We start from the raw sequence: 20,471 nt of genomic DNA on the forward strand, positions 1-20,471 counted from the left end.
AGGAAACATAGCTGTGAAGCAAGATGGAAGTCTTCAACCAGCTAACGCTTGTAAATAGGCTTGGAACCACAAAGCTAAGAAAACAGAACTGCTTGCAATGCTTAGTAGAAGAATAGAGCGCATGCACCAATTATATATCTACCTCAATGAAGCACAGTATACAAGTGCAACTCCATTTTGTAAAAGCAGAATTAAACCCAGGCAGCAAAGGGCTAACAAGTCCAAGATTCATATTCCAGCCAAAGCCAAAGGAAAGAGCGGAATCGAAACTCAGTGAGAAGCAGCTCATGCCTGGGAATTCGAGGTCAACCCAAGGAAGGGAGGAAAGCGGCAGCCTCAGAGAATTGAAACTTCAGAGCATACCAGCCAGCCTGTGAAGGTTGCGATAAAGAGGCTCCAGGCAGGTGGCGATGCTATGGAAGAATCAAATACACAAATAACAGGAAAATGAAGCAGATTCACGGTGAACAGACACGTGACCAGCCAAGGGCAAAGAGGTACCAACGTCTGATGTCACCCAGAACCCGAGGATGCCATAACTTTTCCTGATAAGAAGCTACAGTTTCAAGGCCATCCTCAGCCACCTAATTGACATCTTGGGGCACAAGGCACCTGGGTGTCTATTCTGCATGCTGCTAATTAAAGTGGAAATTTATGTCTAGGGGTTTAACCCACCCAATCACAATAGACCAAATAATCTAGCGTCCTATAGCTAGTATAACCAATAAGACGTCGTAATTGTAGTGACGCCTATCACGAGTGATGTAGAGGGATGGGCGTAGACGCCCACCCGATAAGAGTTATCCAATCCTTACGCTCTGTTGCCATATACAGATATAGCACCTATACGTAAGTTACCTTTTCCAACCAATAGAATTGCATGACAAACTTATGAGTGTTACACGTCAATGATGATGAATTTTGGGTACAACTATTACTGTCTGAATGAAGAACTTGGAAGTTGAAGCGAGACAGGCGATAGCAAAACTGCTGATTTCCATTTGTTTCCCCGTTTTTTGTACTTGTCATTAAACAGACTTCCCTTTGCCAAACCATTGAGTTGTCCTTATTGATTGGTGGCGGACTAAGAGAATCCTGCACCCCATCCTCCTCAAGGTGCAGCTATCTCATTTTAAGGTGCCGGAGGGCGAGTTCTGAATCTCAATGGGCTCGTTCAGAGGTCGCTCCGCCCTCCAGTACAGTCACATCCAAAGTGATTCGCTCCACAGGAAATGGAGGGGACAGGAAAAAGAGAGTGGGACAGTGCGCTTCAAGATCGTGGAAACCTTCTCCCATTGAGCAGAGCCCTCCTGCCTATCATAATTCCACCCTTTCCCTACTTACTGAGAACAAAGGCCTTTAGAGATGCAGCACCCTGGTGAGAGGCTACTCCTTTTGAATGGGTGTGCTCCGTTGATGCCCAGTCACAGGACAGCACTCACAAAGAGATCAAAGAGGATGCCCGGCCCTCCAGGTTCTCGTCCTGCCTTTTGGCGGGCTGCAACTGGCTGACCAGAATATACATCACCTTCCATAGTGGAGCTGACTCACAGGAGCCGACACCTGTGCGATATCAATTGGAATGTGGCAGTTGTGATTATAAGTAGCACCATGCACTATACCTAAACATAGGCATAGCTTTTCTTTAGCGTTTACCCTGCCACCAGTTTTGATGACTTATGATCATCATAGATTTTGGCACAGGGGGGCATATCTTAAATACCGTCCCTGTGCTACAGGGAGTTGGCTGTCTCTGCAGCTGTCAAGTGGGCATCTCGTGACCTTCAAACCTGCTCTGTGCTGTAAGTGGAGTGGTTGCCGCGGGTCAGGTTACTGATGCGGCAGGGCACAAGTGCACTAAGCCTTTGGCATGGAGTAGATGGGAAAGGGGACATCTGATTGGCAGATTACTTCTTTTTGAGACAGAATTACTCTCATCATTCTTTTTGTTAATAACAATAAAAAAAGACAGGGCTTTGCACCCTTTCCAGATGGCAATTCCTCACAGAAAGGGGAAGGCTGGATACTGTTTGATGTCTACTTCCGTTTGTAGACTAGGCATGGACACTCCCAAGAAAAGGATTTCACTTTGATTATCATGTTCAGCATTTGCATCTGTGATTTTGCAGTTGTACTTCTGGATCAAAAAAGGGTATGTTTATAAATCAGGTTTTTTTATGCTATCAAATGCAAAGCTGATTTAAATTCTCATTAAAAGGACATGAGCATTAGTGGACCAGTGAGTACCTTCAATGAACTTACGCATGGTATGAGTGTTACCACTAGAGTTTTATACACTGTGGGAAGGATAATTTTCCAGATGTATTTACTTGGGGAAGGGTCATTAAATGTTCTAATTGGCTGGTAGGAGGTCAATAATTACTTCCTGTGCAAATATCACTTATTAGCTCATGGGGATCGTTATTAACCTCTTCTCAGCCAATCAGAATGTTTAGAAGACAGTCAATAACTACTGGTATTGACAACGCTCTTAACATTCTGTCTTAAAAAGCAGATTGAGGAAAAACAATGCAATTTTCAGGCAAGATTTCTTTCAATAAGACACTTCCTCTCTGAGAGGACCTTTTTTCAGTGCAACATCCTACTTAACAGACTACTGAGAAAGCTTAAACATGAGAAAGTATTGTCTGTTTCATATGAGAAACTCTTTACTTTTTTACATAACATCAAATGCAATGGATATTCATGTTAGACCAGTTTCAGTTCAACCAAGTTTGCAATTAAAATGCTTTATTTATATATAACAAATATCTTATTTCAATAAGACAAAATTAAACCACATTTAATCAACTAACTCAGTGACTTATTTACTTTACCCAGTAATAAAGTAACATAAACTACTTCACCTCCAAACTCCAAAACATGCATTGCTGCTACCACTATGTGCTAATGGTCTTATAGACTTCGGGGTGGATCAATATTGGTTGGGATAATGACCCTTCCCCAACGTATAACTTGGTAGCTGATCATTATCCCACAATGATAACCCCTCCCTCTCTAAGACTATATTAGCTACCTAACTGTGAAGATAATCCTATATAGAATAATTAATTCTGATGTTACCTGAATGGTTCTGTAATATCTGCTCAGCACTACCATGCTCATTTGAGAACTGGCAGCTTACATCAATGCTGGAAGTGTCTTTGACCTTTAAAGTTAAGGTGCTGTTGGTTATGACACCATTCATGGAGAAGCTCTGCATCAAGGTTTGGTTCTGGAAGTTTGCTGCAAGCTTGTTCTTATTAACTGTCCATGTGATACCAGCAGGAGGCATGGCTTGCACCACACACATGCAAATGATCATATCACTTTCATTTTTGCAGGAGGAGTTGTGCTCAGCAGCAATTCGAGGCTTGTCTGAAAAACACAAAGGACGAGTTGTGGAATTAGAATTCGTCTGTTTATAAGTGTTGTCAGACAATTTAAATGTGTATAACTTATAACCAAAGTATCAAAAATAGTTTTATGTTTCCCCATACATACTGACCTCACACAATCAAACTTATCAGCTGTAGTTAAAATGGACTCAACTACCAGGGGGGTTAAAGGTGGCCTGGCCCCCCCAAAATACGGAACATTACCTTTGGTCTCCCCCAAAGGTTCTACCCCAAAGGTTCTACTCCACCCTTGCCCCAACTAATGTTCTGGTGCTAGCATGAGAACTAATGTGTCAAGGGACTTCACAGCTTAAGCAGGACAGCCCAAACCAAATAACCAAGAGCTTAGTTTTCACAAAGTAGTATTTAAGTCCCAAGGTTTGCAGACATTTTACTGTTAGGGTGAGCATTGTAAGAAATTAAATGTGCAACAAACCCAGTGTACATTACGTGCTATGAAGTATTCCACCTTGAATCACTATCACATACATATTTGTCAAACATAAAAACCTGCGGTAATTCTGGTGTTCAGAAAATGCGCTTTGATTTATGCAAAGCAGAAACGTGGTATTTGTCCCCCTACCTTTTCTCATAGGTTACTCATAGGTTACTTATTTACAGAATGAGGTCACATTAATTACTGGGACTCATCTTAAAAGCTGTAGTCTGTTAGATTTAGTGTAACAATAAGAAGTTAAAGGCTTATGCAACCTTCACACTTGTTTTATAACTCTGGGTTACTTAAAAAAACATTTGCAGGCAGAGTGGAAGAGAAGAGGGGGAATGTCCATCTCTAGACGTCCATTCCTCCTGCAAAACCACTTAGTTCTAGGCCTACAGGAGAATTTAATCCAAGTGTAAAATGAATAGATCCCTATTTATTTATTTATTTATTTATTTATTACTAATGTGTTACAGCTTATTATAAGCTTTTCACATGACGTAAGAAATGACATTCGAATAACAATCATTCATTAAAAATAATATTGACATATTGAGTCGATAGAAAAAAATAATAGCATAAAAAGGCATAGATTAGTAAAAAGGAATCCATGAATCCACCAATGAATAAATATTAGTTTTTCCCTTTTTTCCTAGGAGTGACGTTCCCACGGGACATCCCCGAGTTGACATTTGCTATATGTTTATGTCCAATGATTTCTCAGCAATCGTCCAAACATTATACATAGCAATGTATAATTTCATTCCTTTTCCCTTTGCATTGACGGCTCTGTGCCAGAATTCGTTACTGCCAACATATTCCAAGTTATGAACAAAGTCTGTATAAAATATTGTATAGACCTTTGCCATAGCGACACATCTAGTAAGGACGTGTTTGCCCGTTTCAGGTTCCGTTTTGTCCTTGCACAGCCTGCAGTAGCGTTCAGGTAGGGGGAGATTGTTCTTAATCCCACTTATGGCCAGTACAGGTAGCTGATCGATCCTTAGCAAAAGAATGAATCGTCGTAGCCGTGGTGAAGGGCATAGATTCAGGTATGGTAATGGTTTTTTAATAGTGTAATTCATGAATTGCACACATTTGTAGCGCTTCAGCTCTTCCAAATGCGCAAAATTGCTGATCCAGTCGTGTAATTCAGATTTCTTGGCTAGCGCTCTCAGCAAAGGAGTAGAGACCACTTGTTGTTTTTGTGTCCAGCCAATAGCTTCGAGGTAGTTGATAATATTCTTTTTCATAATAGAATATGAAGACGCTTTGTTAATTTCACAGTGGATCGCTGTTAACAATAAATTGGCTGTATCAGATGTTACTTTGAGATATAGTTCAGCTCTTTTCCTGAGTACAATAGACTTCCAGGAAATAAGGCCGAGCTCTAATCTAAGGATGGCCATTGGGATACAGCCCGGGAGGCCGAGTATTTTTCTCCAGAATTTTCCTTCGAGGATTTGAAGCCAATCAAGGTCTATCAATTGTAGTGCCTCAAGGCCATAGGTTATCATCGGTGTTAAGACCTGAAGGTAAAGTTGGCATGCTGCCCAGATGGTATAACCAGAATAAGATGTAGAAAAACGGTAAATAAGTGCTGTGACTTGGGCAGCCCTTGTGGATCTAATTTGTTTGCAGATGGTATATTGTCCCTTGGGCTCAACCTCGACACCCAGCTATCTGTAGTATGGGGTATATTTGATTTCCGTCCCAAATATGTTTAGACCAATTCTTGCTGTCTTCTTAGAGCTGAACATTACCATCTGTGTTTTATTCAGATTAATCGCCAGCCCATTTGATTTAGTGTAGGACCATAATGCCTCAGCTGATCTTCGCATGCCGCTAATGGTGTGGTCCAAAATGACTAAGTCGTCCGCATATGCTAGCACCACACAGTGGGAGGGTCCAATCTTAGGGGGGCAGTTATTTTCCAGTGATAGCATTTTAGGTATGTCGTGAACAAACAGGTTGTACAATATTGGTGCCGTAACGCATCCTTGTTTCACACCACAGTTTTGATTGATCTTATTAGTCATATTCCCTTTAGCATCCAGCTTCAGGGAGACTGTGGTATTGTGGTGCAATAATTTGAGATAATATAATATTTCTTTTGGACATCCCAATTTTTCAAGTTTGGCCCATAGTAATTCCCTGGGGACTAGATCAAAGGCGGACCTAAAGTCTATGAACAGAGCGTATAACGGTGGATTACCTGATGTTCTGGCTTTGTTACAGAGAATGTCCATTACTACCAAATTGTGTGTGGTAGAATATCCGCTTCTAAATCCACATTGGAAACGGTCAAGGATCTTTTCTCTCTCTACCCAAGTTTGGAGTTCTTGTAGGAGGTATGCTGCAAATATCTTGCCCGTGCAATCCAACATGGAAAGTAGACGGTAATTACCAGGGTCTGTACGGTCGCCTCTCTTATGTACAGGAATCAAGATTGCTGTCTGCCAGGATTCAGGGATTTGACCTTCCTTCATAATCTTTTCAAAGAGGATCACGAGTATCTCTGCCCAGTATTCGGGGTTGCTCTTTAATACGGCATTTGCTAAGCCATTGGGTCCCGGGGCTCTTGAGGATTTGAGCTTTTTTTTCCTGGTTATCATAGATTCGACTGACACTTTAAAAGGGGTTGTAGGTAGATCCTGGTGAATCCTCTCCTGAGACTTTGCCTGATCCATACCGTTTCGGGTTTTCAGGAATTCCTCCCATTGGCTAATACCAATTGAATTGGTTAAGGGGGTACTGGTGTCACCACGAGCCGTGCTCAGTAATCCCCATATGGATCGGGAGTTTCCCGTACATAGTGTTTGGACTGTTGTTTGCCATTTGAGCAGTTTTATTGCATAGCGTTTTTGCTTTAGCCATGTTCTGTAGGCGTTTTTCATTTTCTTGCTTAAAGTTAGATAATAGTGCGATGTAATCGATACTTTACGTAGTTTCCTCAGGTCTGCTCTTAAAGTTCGTTTGGCGTCTCTAATTTCAATGTCGAATATGTTAGTGGTCTTTGTCTCAGGAGCCCGCATATTTGTTTTAACTGCTGCAAAGGTGTTTGAGAATGCTGCGATCCATTCTTCAATCTCATTGCTGGTCATAGCTGAGAGTTCTGTGCGACATAGATAGGGATAGTTAGTTGTATATTCTGTGGCTCGATTGATGTTATTATCAGACCACCGAATCTTGGAGAGAGCATGGTTCGTCTTCAACTCTCCAATAGGTCTAAGCGATGTGTGTTGTGTGATATAATTGAAAAAGAGTGTAAGAGTAGCATGGTCGCTCCAATCATTGTCCTTGATCTTCATATCTGTGACCCAGGTAGTCATGGAGGGACTCACGTATATGTAATCCAGTGTGCTACTAGATATAGAGTTTCCCCATGTTGTTTTACCCGGGTAGTCACTGATGGTTCTGCCGTTTAGAATTTCAAAGTTCCATGACTTAAAGAAGTTAAGCCATAGCTGTCCCTCCGAGTTTACACTTCCATGTTTCAATTTGCCTGTTTTCTTCAGCAAGGGGTTGTTGCTGGTACTCGACTCGCCAATTAAGTGGCAATTAAAATCACCCACAAAGATTAAAATATTTTTCTTTGGCTCCGTCAGCCAGTTGATCAGCAGATCGTGGCAAGCTTCCTGGATGAACTCGCTCTGAGAAGATTCAGGTGGATTATATATATTAACTAAGAGAACGTGTTCCGTTTTATCTTTGCCAGGGAGCTCCAGTTCAACTGCTAATACATATTCATCCAATTTCGTGTGAATGCGGGTCGATCTTAGTGGATGCAAAATGCCAATTAATAGGCCTCCATATGGTCTTCCCCTTGGACTCTTTTTTGCCAATTCCTGGTGTATGGTGTACCCATTCAGCAGGGCCCGGGAGGTAAGCCACGTCTCTTGTAAACATATGCAGGTATGGCCCATTAATAAGGAAATTGAGCCATCAGGCGATAATAGATGGCTGAATCCCCGGCAGTTCCAGGATATTATGGTTTTATCTCATTGGTTTGATGTTATTGCTGGTAGAGACTCTATTAGCCATTTGAGCACCTTCTGTATATCTGCCAACTGAACAGTGTCATCATTAAGTAGCTGTGTTATGGTCCTTTCTTCCATAATTGGACTTGGCATCTGGGTCGGCCACTGGGGGTCAGGGATATTAGGATCAGCATCTATTTCCAGGTCAACTTCCCTCAAGTTGGTTTTATAATTACGCAGCAGCTCTGCGGTAGCTAGGAATTTACAATGGAGGGCCGATGTACTTGAATTCACGACTTCTAATGGTTCGACAAATGCAAAGTCCTCGGATCGTAGCACTCTCAGCTGCGGGATGGAATGCAGTCTAATCATCAATGCTGATCTGGTGATCCAATCATGGTTACTAGATTGATAGAGATTTTTAATCAGGCAGATTCTTCCACCCCTAGGTACTATGTAATTGCCCTTGTCCTCATCTGGTGCAGCTGTCGATATTTGGGGCTCGTTGGTCGAGAGTATTGAAATAGCAGATAGATTGTTTGTGTTATTCTGGGATACGTTTGTGTCCTGTTCTTTTTCACATAGGGATGATTCTGGTTCTGGTGCCATTGCTGATTTAAAGGTGTCGCATTTGTCATTCAAGAGCCAGCTAGTGAGCTTTCCCTCTTTTGCTGCAGTGCGTTTCCGTGCACGCGCCGCTCTCCGTTTTGTTTTCCTCTGTCCCTTTTTGGGAGTGCTGCCTACTGTTGGCCTCGTGATTTCCTCCACTGACTCTGCTATATCTGGTAGTATGGTTGTTGCCATTTGGCGCTTTCTTCTTCCAATCGCCTTTTTTGTCAGGCGTCTTTGTTTGCGTGAGAGGTAAATTTCCGAGTTATTAGTAGTATTTGGGTCCTGGGTTCCAGAGTCAGAGCCATCATGCGTATTAGTGTTGATGAGTTCCGGCTCGATCTCCTTTGAAATGTTTTTCTCAGTGTCGCTTGTTGCGATTGCGAGAGTGATGTCTAGTATTCTCCCACACATCTTCAGTAGTATGTTTAATGCGAATTGTACAGATGCAACAGAGGCTTGCAAGTCCCCCAGGCTTGTACTGCCTTCTTCATGATCGCTGTTGTTTTCGGGGTCCTGCGAGTCTAAGTGGACATCAAGATTAGGGGAAGCGGATAATCTGTCTAACGCTTCCCGTTGTGAGGTTATCGTCTGGTGTTGGTAACTATTAATTTGGTTGCTCGTGTTACTTCTCTGCAGCGGAGTCATGGCTCTCTGCATAGACAAGCAAAGGTCTAGTAGTGAGTTATTGTCAATTATGCTCTCCCCTAGGCACACTGAGTTGTTCGTTCTGCTGTGAATGCTCGGCTCCTTCTCCTCGCTTGGCAGTGGGCTTGTGGGATTTGGAATAGGCGGAGGTGGAAAAAAGTCTGTAATAATACCTCTTTCCCTCAGAACAGGTTTCGTGCCCTTACCCTTGTTCAGCCCTGTGGTAGAGGTTCTGCCCTTTTGATTCCGTAGATTGTATCTCGTGGCAGAACACTTCTTGGCATTTAGCATAGTGAGTTTGTTCCTTCACTTTCTTGACAAATCAGGGTAATGAGGGAATGCGCCGTGTATAGAGTACTCAATAAGATCACCTTTTATTGGTGGTGTATAATGTTCCCTTGGCACTTTCAAAACATAGGGAATTGCGAGCTGAGTATCTTGGAAGTATTTGAAATCCTCAGATGGTTAGCACAATTGGTGCAAAGGCTCCGGTAAAACTTTCAATCAATGGGCACAGCAGTTGTGACCTAGGTTCAGTCAAATGGTCCAGAATATCCCTGATCCACAGTATGTATAGTTAACAGGATCCACGTTTATAGATTGCGCCTTCCCTTGCCTCTGACTAACATGCCAAGCAGGGAAGGGAGCGAGGGGTATATGGGAAAGGTCCAGGCAATTGGGCTAAATGCAATGGCACAACACGTGTGCCAACTAGCAGAAGTAGAGACCAGATGGCAGGGGGAGAGGAAAAGGGAGGGGATGGGGGTGGGGGGGGGGGGGAGGGAGCGCTGCAGCCCAGGCTCCTGTGGCAAAAAAAAAAAAAAAAAAAAAAAAAAGGGGGGGGGGGAGTGGGGGAGAGGCGAGAGGAATCCCAGCTCAATCCCCCAATTCACCACTCGCTGTACCTCACCTCTACTGTGCACGTCAGCGTTCCCACAGGAAGTTGCAGGCGGTTTGCGGGAGCTGAGGGAGCTGAGGGAGCTGTCTAAGCCACGAGTCAGCGCTGCTCGGCTCAGATCTACTTCTTGGCTCTCTCGGCCCTCCGCAGCCCCTATATCAGAGCAGCATCCATCCAGGTCTCCACAGCTGCACCCCGCCTCACCCCGTCGCGCGTCTCGCGTCTCCGAGTTGCTGCTTCCGGCCTCCAGCCTCCGGCTCCTCGCCGCTAGAGGAAGGCACCCAAAGGACCCGTAATCCGCGTCAAGCCGCACCTTCAACACACGCTCGGTCTCCTGCAATGTGACGTGTGCCGTGGCCGCTTCCGACGCTTCCCGTGAGTGATATAGATCCCTATCGAATCTGCCTGCGTTTAACACCTGCTGAAAGCAGGCGGATCCCATAGGAATCCATTTTAAATGAAATCTGTAAAGTGTAATTTGCTGGCAGCGTTTACATTTTTTTTCTCACAAAGATGACTTTGCATGCGTTTGCTTTTATTTTTGCATTAGGTTTTGTAAACATAGAAAAGTGCATGCAGAGGACCCAACAGCACCTATGTGCCATCTTTGATGGTCTCCTGCATGCAATTATTGCTTTTAGCAAAACACCCCCTTATTAGAGGCCCACCACCCATTTTCGCCTCTGGTGGATTTTTGTATGTGTTTCCATAGAGAACCAAATGTAAATTGTAGCCCTTTTTTCTCAAATATTGTGCTGTAAGATGCAGCATTTCTAAACATTAAACAAAAAACTCAGGGAGGGGGGGGTTTAATCGCCTTACATTCATTAGGGCTCCCTCACTATGCTTTGTCTTTTGCAACTAATTCATGGGGGTGATGTTAGTCCCCCTGACCTCAAAATCTTTACCCACCACCACTGGCCTTCAGTCATTTACAAAACCAGTGCCCACTCATGCGCCACCCATCCGCCCGGCAACAAAAGCTTCCTCTGCCATTACCATACACATAATAATGTCTCTAGCTGTGCACAGGGGTGGCTGTTATGTTTGTATGTCAGGGCAAGACACTGCACCCTTTGTTTTAACAGTAGGTGGAAGATGTAATGTTTGATTCAAAACCATACATTGCACGGCATGCCCTGAGGCAGTATGATCATCCCATCATGGGTGTTGCACATGCATAATGGCCCAGGCCGGCTTCCAAGACTGTGGAGCAGCATGCGCTTCTTCGGAGGAACTTGTGTGCCCTCTCGCCAATATTTACAGGGGATCCCCCTTCCTTTTGTGTTATGCCACTAAGACATATGGGCCTCATTATGACATTGGGTGCCTGCGAATGGGCAATTACCGGGTGATTACGGCCCTGCCGGACCCGGTAATTGGCCATTTGCGGGCGCCGCAAAAAAGATGTTCCCCATTCAAATTCTGCCCCTTTGGGCTGGCAGAAAGGCACCCGCTAGTACAACTCGTAATTTGCCGGTAGGCGTACCGTATTTCCCGGACCAGCAAACCTACAATGAGGCCCATAGACTTTAATCTTAATCAGAGTACTGTGTTGGCCTGAAGATAACACTGTCATGATGATGAGACCATCCAAATCTGATTATCAGTCAAGCACACCCATCAGAAATACATCAAACAAGCCTTCAGATCATTCAAGCGCTTCCCAGTGGAGTCTGTCATGGAAGACCACGCCAACCTGCACCTCACATGTGCCTATCTACCTCAGACAAAGCAAGACATGCAACTCTCTTCTCCAAGAATTCAGCACCACCCTCACAACCAACATCAACCACCAAGCCCCAGTGAAACAATGCACCCTCAATCCTAAACCCTTCTTCACCTAGGTACACTCAAGTACTCAACTTCAACAAATTAACCATGAGAAAGAAAGTAAGGACTGTGTGAAAATCCTGCAGTGCATCTGACATTGCTCTGCTCAAGGAAGTCCATGCTACATGCAAATTACTGATCACCTTTGTCAAAGTCAATTACTGACAAACCACCACAGCCAAGGCTATCAATGAAGCAGAGTCCTCTTCAAAGTCATCAGGCACTGCATCAACCCTCTGCTGGACTCACTGGCATTGTACTCCATTGTAAAATCCACCATCAACCCTTTGTTCATTAACAAGATCAGCATGATTCACCAACACAGGCACAACTGCCACAACTGATATCTACTACAAATCCCATCTCGCAGAAACACAACTATCTGGACAACTTTCAATACACTCACTATGGAGGAACCACTGCCACCCAGCATCCCCCAAGGCTATATTGTACCTGGACAACATACTCCCTGTCTCTTTATCGAAGACCCTTCCGAATGAAATACTTTTCACTTACCTGACATTCAACAACAGCCCCTTAACTCAAGGCACCGTCCCGTGGGCCCTGAAGAGTGGACAAATCCTCCTACTTCTCAAGAAACCAACACTGGACCCTGCAACCTCAGCAACTAATGCACCGTCACCCCGTCAAGATACTTAAGAAAGCAGCAGTCACCCAACTCCTCCTACATATCAAAGCCAACAACCTCCTTCAGTCCTGCTGATCTTTTTTCAGACCCAAATGCAGCACAGAAATGGCTATCATCAAGGCGACCAACAATGCCCTTAAAATCCTTGATGATGGTCCCAGTTTCTTAACCCTACAACGTACTGCCTGAGCCAAGCAGCCCTGCCACTCAAAAAGTGTTTAGGGAAAGGATGGGGCAAAAACAAATGCTTTGGGGTTCCATGTTCTTCTCTGCAGCGCAGTTTTCTTTGTTGTAACTTCACATGTTTCTCTCAGGGTCTCCATAAACCCCTATGCCATAACATGCTCAAAGCACCAAAGAGATGGCAACAGTATGGCCCAAGAGGGGCATGTATATCCCCCAGCATACAGCACTTATGACACACCACAATTGCAGCAAGAGCACAGCACATTTAATTGCACACAACAACAGTCATTTGCAAATGGTAATGCAAAGCCACAGGCACAAGAAGTAACGCAATACACACCACAGCCACAACAGCAGATATCACAGCAACAGCCACCAGTATTGATATCCCATATACAGCCAACACAAACACAACAACAACCATGGAACGCATCACAAAAATGCAAACACAGCAATGGGACAGGAACATATTGCAGCAAACACTGTTGCTCAGAGTAGGGCGAGTAACAGTTGTGGGAGACAATCGCATTACACGGACAGGGATGAGCATGTACCCACAATAGGGCAGCCCACACAGCGGTATGATGTGTCCAGTATTATCAGTAACTCCTGACCCAGAAGAGGAACCCCAGGTGGGGGTGAGAATAGGAGCAGATCATTTTCCTTTTTAGTAGACACCAGGGAAACAGGATCTTGGGTCAAGGAAGGGAAGTTTCCACTGTCAGAAAATAAATGTGCGGGATATGAAGAGGGTTCCATTTACAGAACAATTACCCATAACAGTAGGTGAGCACACGTTAGCTGCACCCTCGTTATATTCACAAAAGACGCCAGTGAACATATTGGGGAGGGATTTAATGAGCAAGCAGACCATGACTATTTCATTTACTGAGGAAGGAATAATATGTTCGACACCAGGTATTCATTATGTAAATGCAAAGGAATGTATGCAAGCATTTTATGGTCAAAGAGAACTGAAAGGAGCACCATTGACTGTAGAAGTATTCTTTTACGCAGTAAAGGCATTGTTAAGATGAATCCCGAGAATTAAAGACCGATTGTTGTGCTTGCCTGCAGAGATTCTATTCAGGGAAGAGGTGCCCACGGATATAGCAGAGGAGTGGTTATTACGATACAACTAGAAGCAGCAGTGGCACAAGAGGACAGAGTAGTACTACATGGGACAGATGACAAAGGTGTTAGTTGGTGCACAGTGATAGCACTTTACTCAGCACACTAACTGACACTACAAAACAATATATTTTTCCAGGAAAATTGATACTGTTTTCCTAATGCCCCAGAATGTGCCTATAAAAATACCTTTGGAGAAAATGAACTCTATAAGTATAATGATTGCTGCTTTTTTCTTTTCTTTTTTTTTGTTTTTGGTCTGCATATACAATAGCAATTAGATGTTTTAGCAATAATGGCATCAATATAGCTGCTAAAAATGAGTGAAGAAATAAGAAGAGTTAGAAGAGGTGACCGATGAAGAACACTTTTAGAAAAAGTGAATAATTTGTGGTACAAACACATGACAAAGGCAAGGAGAGAGAAATCGGATGAGAACTGCTTTGTGTGCGTTCTCTTTCTGCACACTTTGAGCACCTCCAAATTGTTCATGGCCAAGGAGATACCAGTAAGGACAGCACACTGCCTAACTCATATTGCAATGTGCAAAACGAGAGGACGATTTCAAGGCAGGCGGGCCTATAGAACATGGGTTACAAAAGAGGACTCGCCTTATGAAGGTAACTTTGTTAAACAAAACAAAAGTGAAAGGAACAAAAGAAATGGTCATGAAATATACATTATAAGGGCCACGTAGCGGTGAGGTAATATCCACTGTTGAAGTGCACAGATTCAAAAGGGAAAAAAACACCCTACTGTTGGGATAGACAACAGTTGCACATAATAGGGGAAGTGAATACTCCTGAAGGATGGGTAGAAGGAATGATGGGATGTACAGTAGAAGCTCTGATAGCGACAGAATGTTGACCAATGCCAATAATAAATGTCTTGAAGAAAGGACAAAAAAATGCCAATTTGCTGACTTGGATAGATGACGAAAGAGGGACAACGGACATAGTAAAGATGGTAAATGCTTCATTTTGCTTCAGAAACAATGGCACTATGAAGGTAGCAGAGAATGAAGGATGTGGTCGCATTATGGATTTGCCAGGTATGAAAATAGGCCCAGCTGTACTGATGGACCAGTATTGGGCCTGTAGTACAAAGGCTTACATGAAACTCCCACCAGATTGGGGTGGTATATGTTCACTGGCAGTCTTGCATGCACCGGCACTGATAGTGCCCCAGAGTAACATGGTTCAGATAGGTGAATACCCCTTGACAGATAATAAACAAAGGAATAAACTATCCACAGTACACAAACAGAGGGAATTACTCTTCACAGAAAAGTGCAGATACACTGGATGACATACCATATGAACATAGGCTGTTCAGTAAAGGATCAATGTTTTTTAATTCCCTCCTTGCCCCAGTTCACAAGCAGAGGTAAATGCCAAGTGGTTGCAGATAATCAGATGGGAGTTACTGCAAACAATCAATGACACAACAAAGGTGCTTAACACAATTAAGGAGGAGTTGAGAGCTATCAGACTGATGACTCTCTGAAACAGGCATTTCCTTAACTTCCTCACAGCCATGGAGGGAAGAGTGTGTGCAAAGATACGATCCAATTGCTGCACATTTATACCAGCACAAGGAGCGGAATGGGAGCTTGACACAACCAATAACGTCCCTGCTGGACGTGTATACAAAAATGGTACAGGAGACCTATGCAAAAGAAGATGAGGACTAGTTTGATCATTTGTTCTAATGCGTGCCTACCTGGCTGGGTAATGCGTTTAAAATACTAAAAGCAGAACTAGTACTGATTGTCGTCTGTGTCCTGCAGATTATACTGAAACAATGTAAAAGAGCTGGGAAGAAAAAATGGAGAAACACACGCTGATGACAGTGTTGGGTAGAGATAACGTAATGCATGTTCACACTCAAACATAATAACCCTGTATACATTTCGTGGAAAGACCGTTTGGCCCCCCAGGTACAAGATTTTAACCCCTGTTAGATCCTCGCAATTATACACTGCATTGGGTAGACTGTGATGGAGATGGAGAATGCTGTTTATTGACATGTGGTCCAGCAAAGTATGTGGAACAGGGAGGTAGCTTGAATGGGGTCCCTCAGATGTGGATCCCTAAAAGTGGACATGCTAAGAGGAAAGCGAAGGGGTATGTGGTCAATAAATTGATCAGAGCTGGGAGTGTGATGATGCAGATCAAATCAACACAAAGTTTGGTCGTGCCCTCAGATGTTCACAGAAGTGAACCAAGGTACAAGCTGAGACGTGACCTGTAAACAGTCAGTTTAGACATTAGTGATAAAGCACCCACCATAAACAGTAGAATAGACCACGACACACAAGTAGGGTGAGAAGTAGAGTGCACTCACAAGTTTAGGGAAAGGTTGCAAAATAAACCTGTAAGGCAACACAACTAGCAAAGAGATGGGCATAGGTAGGGGCAGGGTAGGTTGTAGAATACATGGGCAGGGAATTATGTATGGCAGCATGCAACACACGAGACACAAAGAACATTAACAGAACATTAACAGGGCAGAGATTGAACCAGAGTACCACAATGTTTAGAACTTTGAAAGGCCTTAATTCTGAAATATTGAATCCTCACATGAAACTGCTTTGCACACAATCCCAAGCCTCATGATGTTCAGACAGACACTCACAAGTCAAGGTCAAGGACAGGAAAGAAAGTGGCCCGACAGGGAATTGAAACCGCGCTAGATAACATTTTCCAGAAGCACACAGCATGCAACCATAAAGTTTATTAGTTTCTATTGGTAGCAGTGAGAAAGTACATATAGGGCCTCATTACACGGTAGGCGGTGGACCAAGGTGCTGTTAGCACCTTGGTCCATGCCGGTAAATTACCGGCACCGCCTTGGCAGAAAGGGGAATTACCGCCATACTCCAAGGTTGGTGGGCGGTAATTCCCCCTTCCACCATTGCCCTTCCCCATTCCCATTTTTGCCCCATAGGGCATAATGGGAATGGGGAAGGTGCTAATTACGGCACCGCAATTTTGCGGTGCCGTAATTAGCCCAAGGTCCCTTAGCGGGTTGGTTTTTAACGCCTGCAAAAAGCAGGCGTCAAAGCACCAACCCGCTAAGGGACCTCGTAGTAAGGCGGTAATGGTTAACGGTCACCGTTACCATTAACGGTGACCGTCAACCATTACCGCCTTCCGTGTAATGAGGCCCATAGCCTTGATCTCCAGGTGCAAATAGTTACCGTGCCAAACAACCTACTAATGAATAAACACACGGTGCAGCATACACTACCATACACTACCACATGCTCGGAACAATGATCATTTATTCCAGGCCCAACTAGTCAGTGCACCTGCTATCCCCTTGGTACATCCAGACACAGGGACGACATGCCAAGTCCACAAACAAATTGTCAGATAAGGTCTCAGGATTGGGAACAATAAGGGAGTAACTTCTCCAAATTGGATTATAGCAGCCCAGTCATCTCTCTCTCCTCACCAGATATCTTGGCTTCATATTAAAGTGACCAAGGTTGGATCAGAAAACCATACACCAGTTAGAATTCTACCCACTAGGTTGGCTACCTGAGCATAGAGGCAACCAATGAAATGATAGTATGAAATGTAACATTGTTTAGTAGGACGAACTTAGGAGGAGTTCAGATAAAGAATAACCAGCAGTAGTAGCCTTTGCCCATAGAACATATAGATGTTATATCTTACTAACCAATAGGACAAGTGAATAAAAGTGTTTTCTTATCACTAAACATGATGCCATATATGACGTGTTTCTCATTTAAAAGCTTGTGTTTTGCATTAGAACCATTGAGAATGCTTTTATGTGTTTTCCCGGCTGTTCATGTTTGAATAACGCTGGGTGTTCTTGTGCACTTGTAGTTAGTCAATTTTCTTGAGTTCATCTTGTTATTGATTATCAATTATTGATTGGGCCTACCTTAACAGGAGGTTAAAACTAGACCATCCAATTTATAGCGATTTTGTGATTTCCCAAACACCACAAAGTCAGTAGTTTGCAGCAATTGCTGCTAAATGCCAGTGAAAATAAACATACATTTCTGGGTACATTTCGCTCTGGGCTGCTGATTGCAATGCAGTTGGAGTATTTCACACTTCCCTCCTCTATGTGAATGCCTCCAAGGTTTTGGATTTGACATCCTTCTCTTCTTACTGCATAGTTCTGCTAAACACATCCATCACCATTCACTTTTCTAGTAGAATGTATTGCCTTGTACTGTTTACAGCTCATAATCTTACGTCTCTCAAGTGACAGTTAAAAGAACAAATGTAAAAAGTGAAAAATTGAGAACTGCTTGTGCTTAATTTGTCAGTTTGTCCATTTGTTTTTTGAACTGTCAGTGGAGATTTAAAATGATCAGCTTGCAGCTCTAAAATGCAAAGTATTCAGCTAAATAAAAATTAAGGGGGGGCAAATTCGAGGAAAAGTAGTGCTCATAATCTTACTTTTCCAGTGACTGTTAAGAAACAGGTTGTACTTAGACCTACTGACAAGTTTCTAGCTGCCTGCTAATTTCAGCAGAGATATAATAGTGTCAACTATCATCTGAAAAATGCAAAGTGCCAAGGCTAAGTGCAAAGTGCAAAGTGCTTTCCTCTCTTTCCTGCTATCCCTCTGATCTACAAGGACACATCTCGTGGGCCCGCTGCTGACACCCACCCACCATCCAGAGCCTCCCATCTAGCTTCCCCGCCTCCGGTGCCCGTGGATGTTCGCGCACATGATCACGCACATTTTGCATTTTTATAATGTTTCTTGTGTGTGCTACTGCAGCGCTTCATCCAGCGACTGTGTGTGTGTTCCTGGGGGTTAAGCTGTCTCACGAGAAGGCACCTGCAAACTATTTCTTCTTGCCACAGCACCCATTGTGCCTACCATTTCAAGATGGCCACTCTCATCCAAGCACTGGAGTGCCTGGAGCTCTTCCCTGCTGCAGCCCGTGATTGGCTGCAGCCACTGCTTTTCTGTGCCTATCGCAACCCGGCAGGCTTGGCCGGCCCTCCTCACAAGGCCCACTCCTAAGGCCCTGTCTACCCCTGTCTACCACAGTACGCCAGACACCTGTATGTCTGCACATACCCCCCCACCCCTCCGCTGCCCCCTCTAGGTCTGTACTCCCCCCCACCCCTCCACTGCCCCCTGTATGTCTGTACTCCCCTTACCCATCCCCCGCTAGTCGTCTGTTCCACCCCTCTCGCTCTCCACCCCAGTAAGTGTCTGTAGCTGCCCACCATACTTTTTGAGATTTGCTCTACGTTGCTGTCCGTTTGATTGGAAACCTATGTACTAATATGCACTTGCCACCATCCAATACAGGACTGGCCCAATGCTATTCTATGTTGATACTAACCATGCACCCATGTGTAGCATGTCTCCTCTGTATTCTGTGCCGGTCACTACGCTTTTACCCATTGACCTTGCCCACGCATATATGTGTTGTTGCCGCCTTGCAACTTTTGGTTGGCACCTCTATATGCATACCAATTCTGACCACACAACTGTTTGTAGCTGCCACACTGCAACATGTGGCTGGCACCATGCTCTTGTCTACTGATGTTGACCTCGCAACTTTATGTAGCTGCCGCCATGTAAGATATGGCTGGCACCATAAACTTGCCCACCAGTATTAAGCACTTATTGGAATTGTATGAAGCAACATGTATGTATGTATGTATGTCTTCAAATGCACTTATGTAACTAAGTAAGTCTTCTTAACAGCGCCACGATGCCAGAGGGCAGTTTGGCGCTTTACAAAATCAAATAAAAAAAATAAAATAAATAAAGTAAGGAAAAGTGAAGAGGGCAAAGTTAAGGAAAATAAAAGGGTTTAAGGTTGGAGAGGCAGACTGTGGGAGGGTCTATGAAGAATGAGAAATGGTGACAAGAGAAAGGGTAGAGAGGGGGTTATAGCGAGAAAAAAAACACAGGAAAAACAGATTGAAAGCTACGATGAGTGATAGTGATCTATGGAAAATAAGGAGAGAGATGGAGAGAAAAAATAGTATTAGTAAGACAAAGGAGTGTTTAAGAGGGGACAGGAGAAACAGAAGAAAATAAAAGAAAATGCCAGTAAATGGGGAAACAAGAATCACAATATGGACCGAGAACTAGTGAGTGGGCGAACTAGAGAGAAAGAGGAGAAGTCAATAAGAGCGGCTGAGAGGATAAAGAGGAACAGTGAGGGGTCAAAAGAATTCATAGGTGTACAAGAAAGCAGGGGGCGTGGCTTACCACCATACTGTGAACACGCACTTCCAGGAGCTCCTGCTAAATCCGACCCGATCCGCACTGAAAACGAACATAAATGTCAATCTAGTAGCTCTCAGCTGTGAATAATGACACACCAGCATCCATAGAGCAGCAGGACTTGTGTGGTAACCCGCGTCCACAGCGCTGAACCCGGCAACCAGCTTCCTCGCACTGGTACTGTGTAGGCAGTTAACATCCAAAATGGCAGCGCAGGCGTAACTGCAGAAGAGAACAACTGAGTTGGGTGGTGCGGGAGTCGAGCAAACACAGTGGAAGGCTTAACAACGGTCGTCTGGAGCAGACACGAAGGAGTCAGCATTGCAAGCACACATGCAGCAGCCGAGAAGCCAGTAAGTGCGTGTCCCTCCCTGCGACCCCAGCCGAACAACAACGAGACGAAATGGTGCTCACTGAGTGAGGGACAGCACATGCCACTCTGTAGATACCTGGA

The 20,471-nt window shown here is 44.0% G+C and overlaps 1 protein-coding gene across 2 annotated transcripts in view; it reads right to left on the minus strand.

Annotated features, from left to right (window-relative positions):
* Nucleotides 1–20,471, minus strand: part of LOC138528594 (myelin-associated glycoprotein-like) — an 889,265-nt gene that overhangs the window by 158,419 nt on the left and 710,375 nt on the right. For both annotated transcript variants that reach the window (XM_069640378.1, XM_069640386.1), the window contains exon 9: nt 3,085–3,378. In XM_069640378.1, coding sequence (XP_069496479.1) covers nt 3,085–3,378 — 294 coding nt within the window. The remainder of the gene's footprint in view (nt 1–3,084; nt 3,379–20,471) is intronic.

Source organism: Ambystoma mexicanum, chromosome 1q, assembly GCF_040938575.1.
Source record: "Ambystoma mexicanum isolate Mex_15411 chromosome 1q, UKY_AmexF1_1, whole genome shotgun sequence".
In the NCBI taxonomy this organism is placed as follows: domain Eukaryota; kingdom Metazoa; phylum Chordata; class Amphibia; order Caudata; family Ambystomatidae; genus Ambystoma; species Ambystoma mexicanum.